General features: G+C 38.4%; 1 protein-coding gene across 1 annotated transcript; it reads left to right on the top strand.

The window, feature by feature from the left end:
* Positions 1-4,840: 4,840 nt before the first annotated feature.
* On the top strand, positions 4,841-11,351 carry MDH1 (malate dehydrogenase 1, NAD (soluble); the record flags this gene model as incomplete). The annotated part of the gene is made up of 8 exons (XM_009327111.1): positions 4,841-4,945; positions 5,274-5,370; positions 6,353-6,528; positions 7,911-8,033; positions 8,170-8,346; positions 9,938-10,051; positions 10,268-10,357; positions 10,718-11,351. Coding segments are annotated over 8 exons (1,008 nt in total), but the record flags the coding sequence as incomplete, so codon positions are not given.
* Between the last annotated feature and the right edge of the window lie 1,641 nt (positions 11,352-12,992).

A 12,992-nucleotide genomic window follows, 5' to 3' on the forward strand; every position in this document is an offset into this window, starting at 1 on the left:
GCTCCTTAATTTCATGAGACATTGGAGGTTTTGGGTGCAATTCTGTGTTAGCTCAAGGGGAAATGCCTGTAAAATGTTTTCCTCTCTTGTTGCATCCCTGCTTGCTGTCAGAAATCCAGCTATTTGTGTAGGTTCTCCAAATTGTCAAGGAGTCCTTCTAGTTCTTGTCCTGAGGTTACACAGGTGAACTGGAGTGCTTTGCTTTTCTGTGGCATATATATATATGCACATGCACAAACTTGCACAGAGACCTTGCTTTCCTTTATAATCATGAAAAGTCTCCATTTTTTTTAGACTTTATACCCTGTTATTCAAACCTCTTCTTTTGGTACTTTGCTGTAGAAAAGATGCTTGTGTGCTCAGAAACGTGGCTTATTGTTTCAGCTATATGCTAAAAAATACTGAAATCTGTAAGCCTTATCCATCCTAATTCTCCACTCTTATTTCTATTCAAAATATGGATTCTCAGGAGTGACCGCAAGGCAGCAAGTTTTAGTTTGTACTTGAGCTTTCAAAACATCCACTGCTGTGAATTTGCTGGTCTCCAGGAGAACTGCTATTTGAAACTTACTTTGATGCCCAGACTTTTTAGAATGTCACTGGTTTTTATCTTATTTTCACTATTCTTATTATGATTTGGCATTAGGCAAAGGCTTTAAACTTCTGAAACAAAATCATGCTCTGTTGATGCAACTGCTATTAGCTAAATGAAATGGAAAAAGCTTTTAAGGGCACCTGTCTCAAGGTCATTTCTTAAGGAAAGAATCCCTTTGGAATTCAGTCTATGAACCACAGCACTGCTGGGGTTGCTAAAGTGCACAACTGTCTTGCTGATACTTTCTACCACACCTCCAAATACATTTATTGTCACTGCAACTCTGCTTTAAAGAGGGAAGAGCAAAGGGAATGTTTGTTAGGCAGGCTTTGGACTTTTGAGGAGATACAGTTTAATACTTAAACGTTCTTGTCAAGCAAAGTGGGATAGCTTAGTTGGCTTTAATATTCAGGAATAACATTAGGCTGATGGTATTTTACAGGCAGTTAAGTTTATCAGTAGTAATGTTTATAGAGGTCTTCTATAACTGTAATTAGTAATGCAAAGTCCATCATTTGTGTAGACAGGACATAGATTTTCTCGTTCCTACATTTGATAGATTGTGGGTTATTTCATATTACACTTTTACTTACCTTTGTAACCTCCTGAATCAGTTTTGCAGTGTAGTACTATTTTCATGTATGGCACTAATATTTTAGGTCTGCTAGTATCAGCAGTAATCACAGAGATCATTTAGGCACTGAGTTCTTGAGCCAAAGTGTGTACAGTGGGAGGGCATTAAGCCCACAGCTTCCTCATTTGATATTGGAAACTTTACTTTTATCTGTGATAATTTAGGAGGGGGAGAAATCCTATATGTTTGCTGAATTAGAGGGAGAAGGGTATCTGGGAGTGCAATGTTCACTTTTTTTCCTTCCTTTTTATCAGTACCTTTACTACTCTTTCAGTTTCCTAAAACTTTTTAACTATACATCGGCTGTTTGTGAAGTGGGGGAAGGCTTTGAAACTAAATAGTTCAGTTAGATGCTGTTTAATTTGTCCTCTAGTTCTTGTACACCTGAGAGTGAGTAAAGGTCACCTCTGTAGTTACCACAGTGTGAAAGTGGTAATTCTTATTGAAGCCCAATGCAGGAGCCAAGTCATGGATTAAAGTGCCTGAACATGAATGTGTGAAGCCTGCAACTTCCATTGGGGAGCTATTCATTTCTCTAAACATCCAACCTCCAAAAGTAGCCTCAGATGCTCAATGATACCGATTTTTTTTTTCTATGTGGTGTAAGTTTTCCAGGGAGAGTTAACTATATTTTGTAAGAAGCACAACATTTTTGGCTTGTTAGTCTAGCTCCTGGAATCAAGAGAAAGCATGAAAATTTTTTTGATACTAATTGCTCAGAACTGGTGCAGGGGCAAGGGGGTTCAGGGAAACCTTGTATGTGAATCCACTGTACTGAAGGCTTGGAGAGAAAAAAACAAGTAGGCATTACTCCTCACTTTATTTTAGCTTATGTTTCTTCCTCCCTCCTCCAGCCCAAAATAGGGGGAGAACAGGAAGGATGGTAGTAAGCAAACATTTTTTTGAGAGGGTGGAGCTGAGTCATGACTGAAGGATTTTTTTTTTTCAAACAAGGCTAAATGTTAAGTCTGTCTTAGTAAAAAAAAAAATAGTCCTGCCTCCTGCCTTTTTATCTTCCACTCCTTCCCTCTCTTGTTGTTATGCTGAATACTCACCATAATGCTAGTGGGTAGATTGACATTTTTTATGTTTAAACCAGATTAGCACATAAAATGCATATAGTGGAAAAAATTTTCCCTGACTTTCCCCCTTTTGTAACACTACTTTAGATTGGCTCACAGGTTGCAAAGGAGAAAGAGCCTAACTTCTTAAAATCTTTGTTCCATTCACTGGAAATTCAGAAATCAATTCACAATTGATTTCAGATACCATGTAATTCAAAGAAAATGTCTTCTGCTGTTATCTGCGTGAATTCTGGAGTAGCATGCTTAGCATGGGTTCACTTGTTACATGCTGCTGATGTGGGATTTTGCCAGGCCAAGGTTTTGCAGCACAGTAGTTTTCCAGTACTTACTTTCCTAATGAATATGATTAGCTGCCTTAAGAGTATTCGTTGTTCCCTTTACATAAATAAAATGTAGATTCTCCTTAAAATCATGCTGAAAAGTTGGCTTTAAAACCTGATATGCATCTTAATCTGTGCTGCCCATCATCATTCAGACATTATGGTACATTTGGACAGTGTAACTCCCCTACTCAAGAATAGTGTACCAAAACTAGTTTTGAGATGTAAAACAGCAATAATCGATTGACTGCTCTCCTTCCCTCTCCTCATGGAGTGTTGACGAGGTTTGAGGGATGAGACTCAAAGTAGGACAGGTCCAAAAGAAAATAATGCAGTTCAACACCATAACCAGTAGTCATTTAACCAAGTATTTAAAGAATCGTTCCCATAATGAAGGCAAAATCATGTTGAGGTCTAAATCTGCGAGTTCAGAAGTTTAACTTAATCGCTTATGCTCTCATTTTATCTAGTATGTGGTAAAATGGGGTAGGTGGCCTGATCTTTATAGTTATCTAATGCTAGCTTGATGCAGCTATGCTTGGCTGGTCACTTCTGCAGAGAGAATACACTCAAATCCCAAAATGTGTTTTCTGTAAATATTGATGACAGGAATGTTGGTTGGAAAGGATCACTAGAGGTCATCCAGTCTGACCTCTTTCTTGCTCTGAGTCTGCAGGTTGTCCAGTCCAGCCTGATAGCAAGGCTTTTGCCGCTGCTAAATCAGGTCATACATGTTTTTTTCATCTGGGTCTTGAAAACAGCCAAGGATAAAGGTTGCACAGACTCTCCAGGTACCCTGTTCCAGTGCAGCAGTAACACCCTAATAAAGAATTTTTCTCTTAATCTGTAGCCGTTGCCCCATGTTCTGCCATCTGCCACTACTGAGAGGTGTTTGGCAGTGTTATTTTTGTAACCTTTCTCAAAGTAGTAGTAGGCTGCAGTTAGATCACCCCTTGTCCTCTACCTTTCCAGACTATGCCCAGCTCCCTCAGCCTCATCTTACAGGTCGTGAACTCTGGGCCCCAACCATCTGAGTAATGCTTGCCTGGACCCTCTTTAGTTTTTCAACATCCCTCTAAAACTCAGGGTACCAAAACTGGACTCAGTATTCCAGCTGCAACCACCAGCGCTAAGCGAAATGCCTGCCTTTGCTCTGCCAGCTACACTTTTCATAATGTAGCCCAGAATGCAATTGAATCACTGTAGACATAATTGAATGTGGAAGATGTTTTGTCCATAGTTCAAATGATCATCTTTTAATTACTTGAAAAAGCGGGCATGGGATTCCAGCAAGCTAGTCAGAATCTGCTTGTTCCTGTCCTAGCACAATCTGCCCTAGCCCTGTTGCCTCTAGGGAAAAAGGGATATACAAAAAACAGGCTTACAGAATATTGGGTTATGAATGTCCTTTGGCGTGTTTTCCCTTTTCAATATTAAATAACGTCTGGAGTTCCCCAAGTCCTGGTTCTGCTTTACAAACTGGACTTTTGCTATAGGGTAAGCCATTTTTTTCTCCTATTTGCAATATAGCACTGTGTTGGCAGTCTTCTCCCAGTCTTTTGGAGTTTTGGGTCAGTTTGACGATGGACAGTTGTATTATGGATATTAGTGTCTATTTGTCCATAATGTACCTTTTGTCTGTGGACTTGTTAAATGGCTGCATAACAGTTTAGTGAGGCAGTAGTTTTAAGTCCACTAAATTCCTTGGTTTCTGGCATTCAGTAAGTCTTTGGTTGCAAGTAAGCATTCAAAATGCTTAATGGAAACAGCCCTCAAAATTGAAAGAGTCTGAAAACTGGTGAAGTGTGGCAGGTTGTAAAACTTCTGTAGTAAGTTTGAAGTATGAATGGGTAATCTAATGAGTGGGTACATGTTGTAACACCTTATGCTAAAAAGGCAGCCTTGTTAAAAGGAATACAAAGTTTTTCAAATAGACTGTAATTCCTGGCATTTTGGAGGCTTTTCCAGGAGCAATTCTTAGGGATATTTTTGCAACTGTGGTCTGTTTCTGTAAAAGCAAGTAGAGGAATTGCTGTTGGTTCTAGCAGAACAGAAGTGTGATCCCAGGAGCTGGCCCTGATCCACATTTAGGCACATGCTTTCATCCAAGTTAAATAATCATAACCTTATTTCTGTAGTAACTGTTAATTTTACCGCTCTCGGATGGTATGCACTGTGTAGCTGTGGGTAAATCTCCGTAACTTTCTTGCAGGGTGAACCGATCAGAGTCCTGGTGACTGGAGCTGCCGGGCAGATTGCTTACTCGCTGCTCTACAGCATTGCTAAGGGAGATGTCTTTGGCAAAGAACAGGTAACTCTTACACTGAATTATCACTTGTCTCTGCTGCACAGTAATGAATAAGCTAATGTCAGAAGTGCGGTCCCTGAGACTTGTTTTCTTGTAGACACTCAGAATGGTTTACCAATATGCAAGTAAGTTATTCTTTAAATGGTGAAAATGGAGTCCTGCTCTGTTACACAAGCTTTCAGTTGTTGGTCGTGCTGAAGTTTTTCAGCAGTTTTTCTGTAAATGGATTTTAAGTCTTGCACAAGATAGCCGTTCCTAGCAGATAACAAGACAAATTCATTTTCAAAACAGATTACATGCAACTTACACTAAACCATTTCTTTCTTTACAGCCTCTTAGCTTTGTACTGCTGGATATCACCCCCATGATGACTGTATTGGAAGGTGTAGTGATGGAGCTGCAGGACTGTGCTCTACCGCTGCTGAGAGGTGGCCAAAAGAAATATTTCTTAAACCTACAAGATGTTCTAGTACAACTATTGCATTTATGAGTTGCTGTAGCTGCCAGGAAGTTAAGCAGAAGAAAATATTAAATGATCCTTTCTTGGTTTTATATTTTGTGGAAGATAATTTAATTTAACTTGGGCTGTAAGCTAGGAAGAATGTCATCAAATGAGTTTTGTGTAAAGAATTGACTACGCAGATACCTGGGTCTTGGTGTATATCATCTAATCCTGGGTTGTCAGCATGTGCAACAAATTGTCAGATACTTGTGCATTTATGCGTTGTATTCTGGTGTAGTGGTAAAATAACAATGAATCTTTAGATACTCTTACATGCCTTTACTAAGTAAAAAAATTCTAGTCTTTAGAAATATCTTCTGCATAAAGACGCAAATTGAAAAATTGCTCATCAAGTCATGTAAACAAGTTAAGTTCTGATATATCTAAACAAGCAGAAGAAAGGGAGCCAGTAGATGCTACTGTAATTATTACAGTATTTAAAAAAATGTGTAGCTACCAGCTCTCGTACTTGTACAAATCAAACCTTCAGTTTGAATTGTTAAAGGTAGAGGAAAACTTTATTTGTTTTGATATTTGCCACTAAGAATTTTTTGTAAAAGTGAAGAACAGCATATATGCTTACATGTATATAATATGCATATATACGTATGTATATGTATTTAGAGAGAGACACATGAAAGGTATCTTTTGACATAGATTTCTCCTGTGTTATCAGAATTTATATCTAAAGCTTTAGATAAATATTTGGGTATAAATACTTGCCAGTAAACAGTTTCTAATCTGTGGAGTTAGGGCCAAATGACTATAGTTGTATTTTTGGAAGGGGAAGGTGGTGGTGTTGTCAGATCAGATTGTATACTATTTATGAACCAAAGAATATTCCCGTTAACGCTTTGCCATGAGTATTTATCTTAGATTTTTTTTTTCCCCCCGTTTTCTTTTTTTAGAGGTCATTCCAACAGACAAGGAGGAAGTTGCATTCAAAGACCTTGACATAGCAATTCTGGTTGGCTCCATGCCAAGGAGAGAGGGCATGGAGAGGAAGGATTTACTCAAAGCGAATGTGAAAATTTTCAAGTCTCAGGGTGCAGCCTTGGACAAGTATGCCAAAAAGACTGTCAAGGTGAATATAGAAACTGAATTTAAAAAGTTAACTCTGAGTTATGTAGGGATCTGAATACATGGTAGAAAGATATTGTGCAAGCAGGAGCCTATTCAGTGCAGGCATTCCTTTCCTTAAGCCCTGGAAAATATACCACAGTCAAGGTTAGTTGAGATATAATATGTTAAATGGGTAGATGATTTAGTCCTTAATTTGTTCGGTGAAAAAGGTAAGTCTTACATCGTATTGCTGTAGTCTGCACATACTCTGAACTGGTAACCAGCAATTCTAAAAAAACCAACCAAACAAAACACCTATGTAAAAAAATAACAAGCAGAAGACTGCTTTTTATCTCTCTTCTCTGGGAGAACTAAATTATCTACATGCAGCTGCCTACTTCATATCCATCTGTGGCTTTAACATAATGACCCTTAACTTCAGTATCAATATGGAATTACAGTTGCACAAAAAATCAGCTTATTTAGGTTGTTTGCGTCTTGGTCTTTGGAGCATTGGAAGCTTTTAATTGTTCTCTCTGATTCCTTCAGCACAGTTAATGGGATCATGTGGCTGCTCTCCTACTGCTCTTAATCTCAGACCCAGACTCCGACTGTGCTTTGTAACTGACATTTTAATGTCTACTTCCTCTGCTGATGAACTTCCTACTGCTTCTAAAGACTTGTTTCCTTCTTAATATGGTTGGAATAAAAACTATCAATAAAACTATTGCAGAGTAATGGAAAATTTACTGAACTCACTTTCAAAAAGGGAAATACAAAGGGAGGTTTGCAGATTAGCTTGTGTGATTGAGAGTATATGGAGCTTGACGTTAATCATTTGAGGCACATTAGTAGATGAAGGATGAATAAAAATCAGTTTTCCGTAGTAATAAATTGATCTAAGTTCAGGCAATATTTTACTTCTAACTGCCTATGACCATTAAGATAACTAACTGTTCTGGCATTCTTAATTATGAAGTAATTATATAAAGCAGTGGCAGCCAGTCTAGGAACCATTTAAAAGGTGATGGTGAATTCACTGTGGGCCGACTAGTGTGTATGTATTGTGCTTTCCCTGTATCTAGTAGCACGGGGTTTGAAGCCAGGCTGTGGGTCAGTGTGCAGACCTCCCTAGAAGTCTTGTTCTCTTTCACATTTGAATGTCAAATTATAAAGAAGATGCCTAGCTAGAAAATATTTTTCTGTGCAGTTATAAAAGACTCGATGATTATGAACGATGCACGTATAAAAAAAAATCCTGTTGAAGACAACAAAGAGATTTAGAGAACTTAACTTTTTGATAGCTTCTTTGAAGGCAAAGCCATGTATTTCACTTGAGGGAGCTGTTTTGCAGAAATAGCTTCTTCATCTTTCCACATTCCCCTTCCCCTTTTTCGTTTTTAGGTTGTGGTAGTTGGGAATCCAGCAAATACTAACTGCCTGATCGCATCAAAGTCAGCCCCATCAATACCAAAGGAAAACTTCAGCTGCTTAACTCGTTTGGATCACAACAGAGCTAAATCTCAGGTAAGAAGGGCCTATTCAAAGTAGAATGCTTTCTGTTGTCTCTTCTAAATACAAACAGAGCAGTGCTTTCAAAGAAGCCTGTGAATTGAGAGGCTGAAGTTAATACAATGGACAGACATCTTTAATTTCTGATTAGATTGCTCTGAAACTTGGTGTGACTGCTAATGATGTGAAGAATGTCATCATCTGGGGCAACCACTCCTCCACTCAATATCCAGATGTTAACCATGCGAAGGTAAATGTGAAAGGAAAGGAAGTTGGAGTTTATGAAGCTATAAAAGATGACAGCTGGCTGAAGGGAGACTTTATCCTGGTAAGATCTTGGGGCTTTTTTAAATGGTCATTCTGTGCTTCTGCTTTCTCCTAACCTCATATGAAATTGTAAACTATGTAAATAACTGAGTGAAGCAGTGCTTCCTCTCTCACTGGAATAAGTCATCTTCAGATAGCTTGTCCCTATCAATTATTTGCTTTTGAAAAATTTAAGGCATTATGAATCTTAGGTAAATACTAGTAGAAGAAGCCATTTGGCGTGCTGAAATGACTGAACAAAAATAATTTTGATCATAGCTTGGGTGCAATTCATCTAGCACACAAGCACCATTGGCAGTTCAGTATGGTGACTTCTTTGGGGCAGCTTTGTAGTTGAAGTAGGATGATCTTCCGTTCGCTGCTCCCCACCCACCAAAAAAAGCCCAGCAGCCCTCCCCCTGCATATGCATGCACGCACACACTCGCTTTCCAAATCTAAATCTGTGGCCTTGTCAGCAGCATTTCTGAAAAGTAATCTGAAAAATCTAGAAAACACCTGCAAATGTTTTAATGTAGGGTAGTAATAAATAATAATGTAGGGTAGTAAAACAAAATAATGGTATTAATTGACCAAGAGCACAGGCTACCTAAATGCAATATAAAGTGAAACAAGGATTACTAAAGCCCTTGATGAATGTGACTCCAAGTAGCTGTACTTTGCTTTGTATTGCAGTGTTACTGGTATGCTGACAGCCAGGTACTGTACCTTAGCCAAGGCACCTTTAGTTTGGGACTGAGGATGTGTTTTGTCATACGACTGTGCGCTTTCCTATGTTGTTTTTGGATATAGCTTATTCCAGCTCATGCTTTTTGCTACAGAATAAATAATTGTATGCTGACAACCAAAGGTCATGAGCCAGAGTGTAAGCAGAAACCTGTCCCTGCCCTTGATCCTGCTGTATCTTACGTGGCCAAGGCAGGGTACTGGTTTGCTGGTCTATGCTAGAATGCTTTCCCTAAGATAAGGACATTTCATAATTCCTGCCTTCTAGACTGGGGTCTGTTTGGCATACAGCATTACCAAAACTTCTTAAACCTTATATTTTTTTTCTTTTAATACGCTATTCTAATTCCAAGAGGTGCAATTCTTAAGTACAAAATTTCTGAATATAAACTTGAGTATAGGGAGGTAGGTTCAGCTGTCTTCAGGAATTAAATTAATTTTATGCATGCATTAAATATTGTAGGATTGAGACCAGCAAGTAGTTCACGTTGGTATTCAGCAAAATAAACTTAATGCCCAGTGTTGCTCTGAGACATCTGTTGCTGTTGATGTACATGAAGTCTCTTGGTGGTAAAAGCCTGAAACATCTGATTGGTATGAAAGAAGTTAGTGGGCTGCTAGCTGTAAAGCAGGTACTAAGAAATGAGCCCGCCTCTGAAATATTCCATTATGTTCTTGTCTTGGCAAAACTCTTCCAGATTGTATTTCTGGATTGTATGCCATGTTCATTTAGTGATAGAACTGTATCTTGCCTGATGAAATTAAATAATGTTTGTAAGGTGGCCTTTCCTTATGGCGTTTACTAACAGTGTTTAGACCAAGCCAAGATCTTGCTGCTTTACGATTTAGGGTTTTTTCTTAATTGCAGACTGTTCAGCAACGTGGAGCAGCCGTTATTAAGGCTAGGAAGCTGTCCAGTGCGATGTCAGCTGCCAAAGCTATCTGTGATCATGTGAGGGACATCTGGTTTGGCACTCCAGCGGTAAGATGTTGCTCTTGAGTAAGTGCTTGTTTGCCTAAGGCTTTAATTACATGCCAGTGTCTTTGACCTCAAGTGTGTATGTGCGTTGAGAGGGGGAAGAATCTTGTCTTTTTCTGGAATAAAGCATGTCATAGGAGATGCAGTATATTGGAAATCAAAATTTTGCTTGCTTCTAGCAGTGAAAAATGTATTTATCCCTTCCTCTTCTGTTTTCAGGGGGAATTTGTTTCCATGGGAGTAATTTCTGATGGCAATTCTTACGGTGTTCCTGAAGACTTGCTATATTCATTTCCTGTTGTGATCAAGGTAACTAGACGGTATTTAAACCTAAGTATCTTCTGCAAGACCTAGTTGTAGTATGAGCTAGTTAACAGCTGTGCTTTTAGTATGGGACTGCAGTTGCTGGGACGCGGGGGTTTAGCAGTCTTTTGCAGACAGGGCCATAATTCACCATTTTGTAGTAGTTGTCAAGTAATTACTGATAGAAAAGTAGAATCTTACATGACTAGCTGGTGCTGGTTGTATTCTTTATCTGAAAACAAAATTAACTTCTGCCTGATGTGGTTTTTTTTAAGGCCATAAACTGTTTCTTACGCTGCAAAGTTTCCTTCATGCAGAGTGAATGAAGCTTGTTCTCATATGAAGGGACTTTTTGTTTTCAAACAGGACAAGACCTGGAAGTTCGTTGAGGGTCTTCCTATTAATGATTTTTCTCGTGAGAAGATGGATCTGACTGCTAAGGAGTTAACTGAAGAGAAGGAGACTGCTGTGGAATTCCTCTCCAGTGCATGACTAGGTGATAAGGAAATAAAAAACCATTTAAGAGTGGAAGAATCTAAAAGTCGTCTCTAAGTCTGCTACCAAACACTATTACTGTATTCAAGTCAACTGTCTGTGGCAATTGTGCATTTTAAAGTTCATATGCTTACTGGTACTGTTGTGCCTCTTGAGTTATTAGCAAAAAGATTATTAAAGAAGTGAAACTAGTTTGTTGACCAAACTTTATCTGTTCAATACTAGTTGCTTTCTGTGTATGATACAGAATAATTGTTTGCCTTGGCTACTAACGCACAACCTGAGTTTTGATTAGAATTTGACACTATTGGAACACATCCTAATCTGTGATCACTTCAGCATCCTATGGCTCAAGCGAAAATGAAATTAGAATGCTAGTAGTTCTTCTTGAACCAGAAGTTTAGCAACTCAAGTCTATGACTGGACAGACGCCAAGTATATACTGTTCACTCTGGTTATGCTTACAGTGTTTGTCAATAGAAATATTAAAAGATGCTTAATCACATAATGGCTAAGAGTAGTCTGTTGCACTTTATTTGCATGTTTTAGTTGGGTAACTAGCAGAATTTGATAGTACAACATAAAAATCCCTGAAGATCTATTTTAAAAAACTGAGAGAAACTAGTTTTAAGAAGCTTTATTGATGACTAGCACTTCCATTTGTCTTTCCCAGGCAAAATTGCTTTATGTCAACATCAGACACAAAAGCCTAAAGGCAGATTTGTATTCCAGCACTAGAATTCAAAAGCAGTGTTGGTACTGTAGCTCAGTACTCATTTGATTGTAGCTTCAAAGCCTTTTGTCCCAGGAGACAAGGACTCACTTGGTTAAGACCAAGTGAGGTTAATATACTTGCTTGAGAATTTTTCTAGTGCAGCCTACAAACACTTTAACTGCAGGAAGGTTCAAATATACTGTACTGTAATTATTCCTTTGCAAACACACAGGTGAATGTTGCTGTAACACTTCTCCTAGACTCCTGCTTTGTCTGTTCCTACTATAGTAACCCACCTTACATAGACTTAAGGGATTTAAACTAGGTTTGTTGTTCTGGGAATTTTTTAGATGTACTACCTGTTCTGTTTGTTTTCTAAGCACCTTAAATACGTCCCACCCTGGTTGCGGAGTGTAAACTCTCATATACAATGTCAGTGCTAAGTTGTTGTCTGTCCTGTTCCAATATAAGTGTTTCTGCCTTCTACTAAAGTAAATCTTGGGTCTGTCATATCTGGAGTCATCACATTCCCCTTTTTTGGTTTGTTGTCCTTAAATGAGGATTCAAGAAGTAGAACTGTTTTGACGAAAAAAAAGCTTAAACTGAATTTTAAGCAAATTGAATGGTTCCTTTGAGGATTTATCATCTGGAATATAAAATAAATCAGCAAATATGAAAAGCTTATCCTTAAAAATAAGTCTGCCCTCAGAACATTACTGTAGCTATTAAGTACGGTGACAGTAATGCAGTGAAGACTTACTATACATAAATAGCTGAAAGGGAAAACGAGCATTTCAGAAATGGGAATGTCTGCTGCAGCACAGGCCAGCTGGAGACAGGGCACAGTAAGTGTATTCCTTGAATGTTTATGAAGCAGCTGTTGCAAGAACTTGCGCGTTCTTGCGGTCTTAGGAATAGAAAAGAAGTATATACACCATATTTTTTCACTGTTTCTCATTCCTCTAAACCCCTTGGAGTTTAGCTGTGGAGAAATGATAAGAAAATTTCATACATCTGTCTTTTCATGACAGTTTGGGAACTTCTGCAGAAATTTGGGAGGTAAGGAAAGCTCCACTGTGATGACTGCCTTCTGGTGTTCCATACAAAGTCAATAAAATCTCTTTTCAACATGAACCTGGGCACCAAAGGAATTCATTCCAGTAATTACCATGCTACAGCTTGTTTTAAAGACTGTGTTTTACAGTGAATGTTACAGGAGATAGCTACAGTGCACACTGTTATTCAGTTTAAAAAGGAATAAATACACATCTGTGCCTGAAAACCATAAATAAGATATGATAACTCCTGCTGGTGTGCAGTATTTTTTGTGCCATACCTACAGAAACATCACAATGTAGGGACGAAGCTTTAAAAAAAGTTTAAAGAATCTGGAAAATCTGACTCTTGAGGGTTTTTTGATGTTTGTTTTAA

The sequence above is a fragment of the Pygoscelis adeliae genome, unplaced genomic scaffold (genome assembly GCF_000699105.1).
Source record: "Pygoscelis adeliae isolate BGI_AS28 unplaced genomic scaffold, ASM69910v1 Scaffold137, whole genome shotgun sequence".
NCBI lineage: Eukaryota > Metazoa > Chordata > Aves > Sphenisciformes > Spheniscidae > Pygoscelis > Pygoscelis adeliae.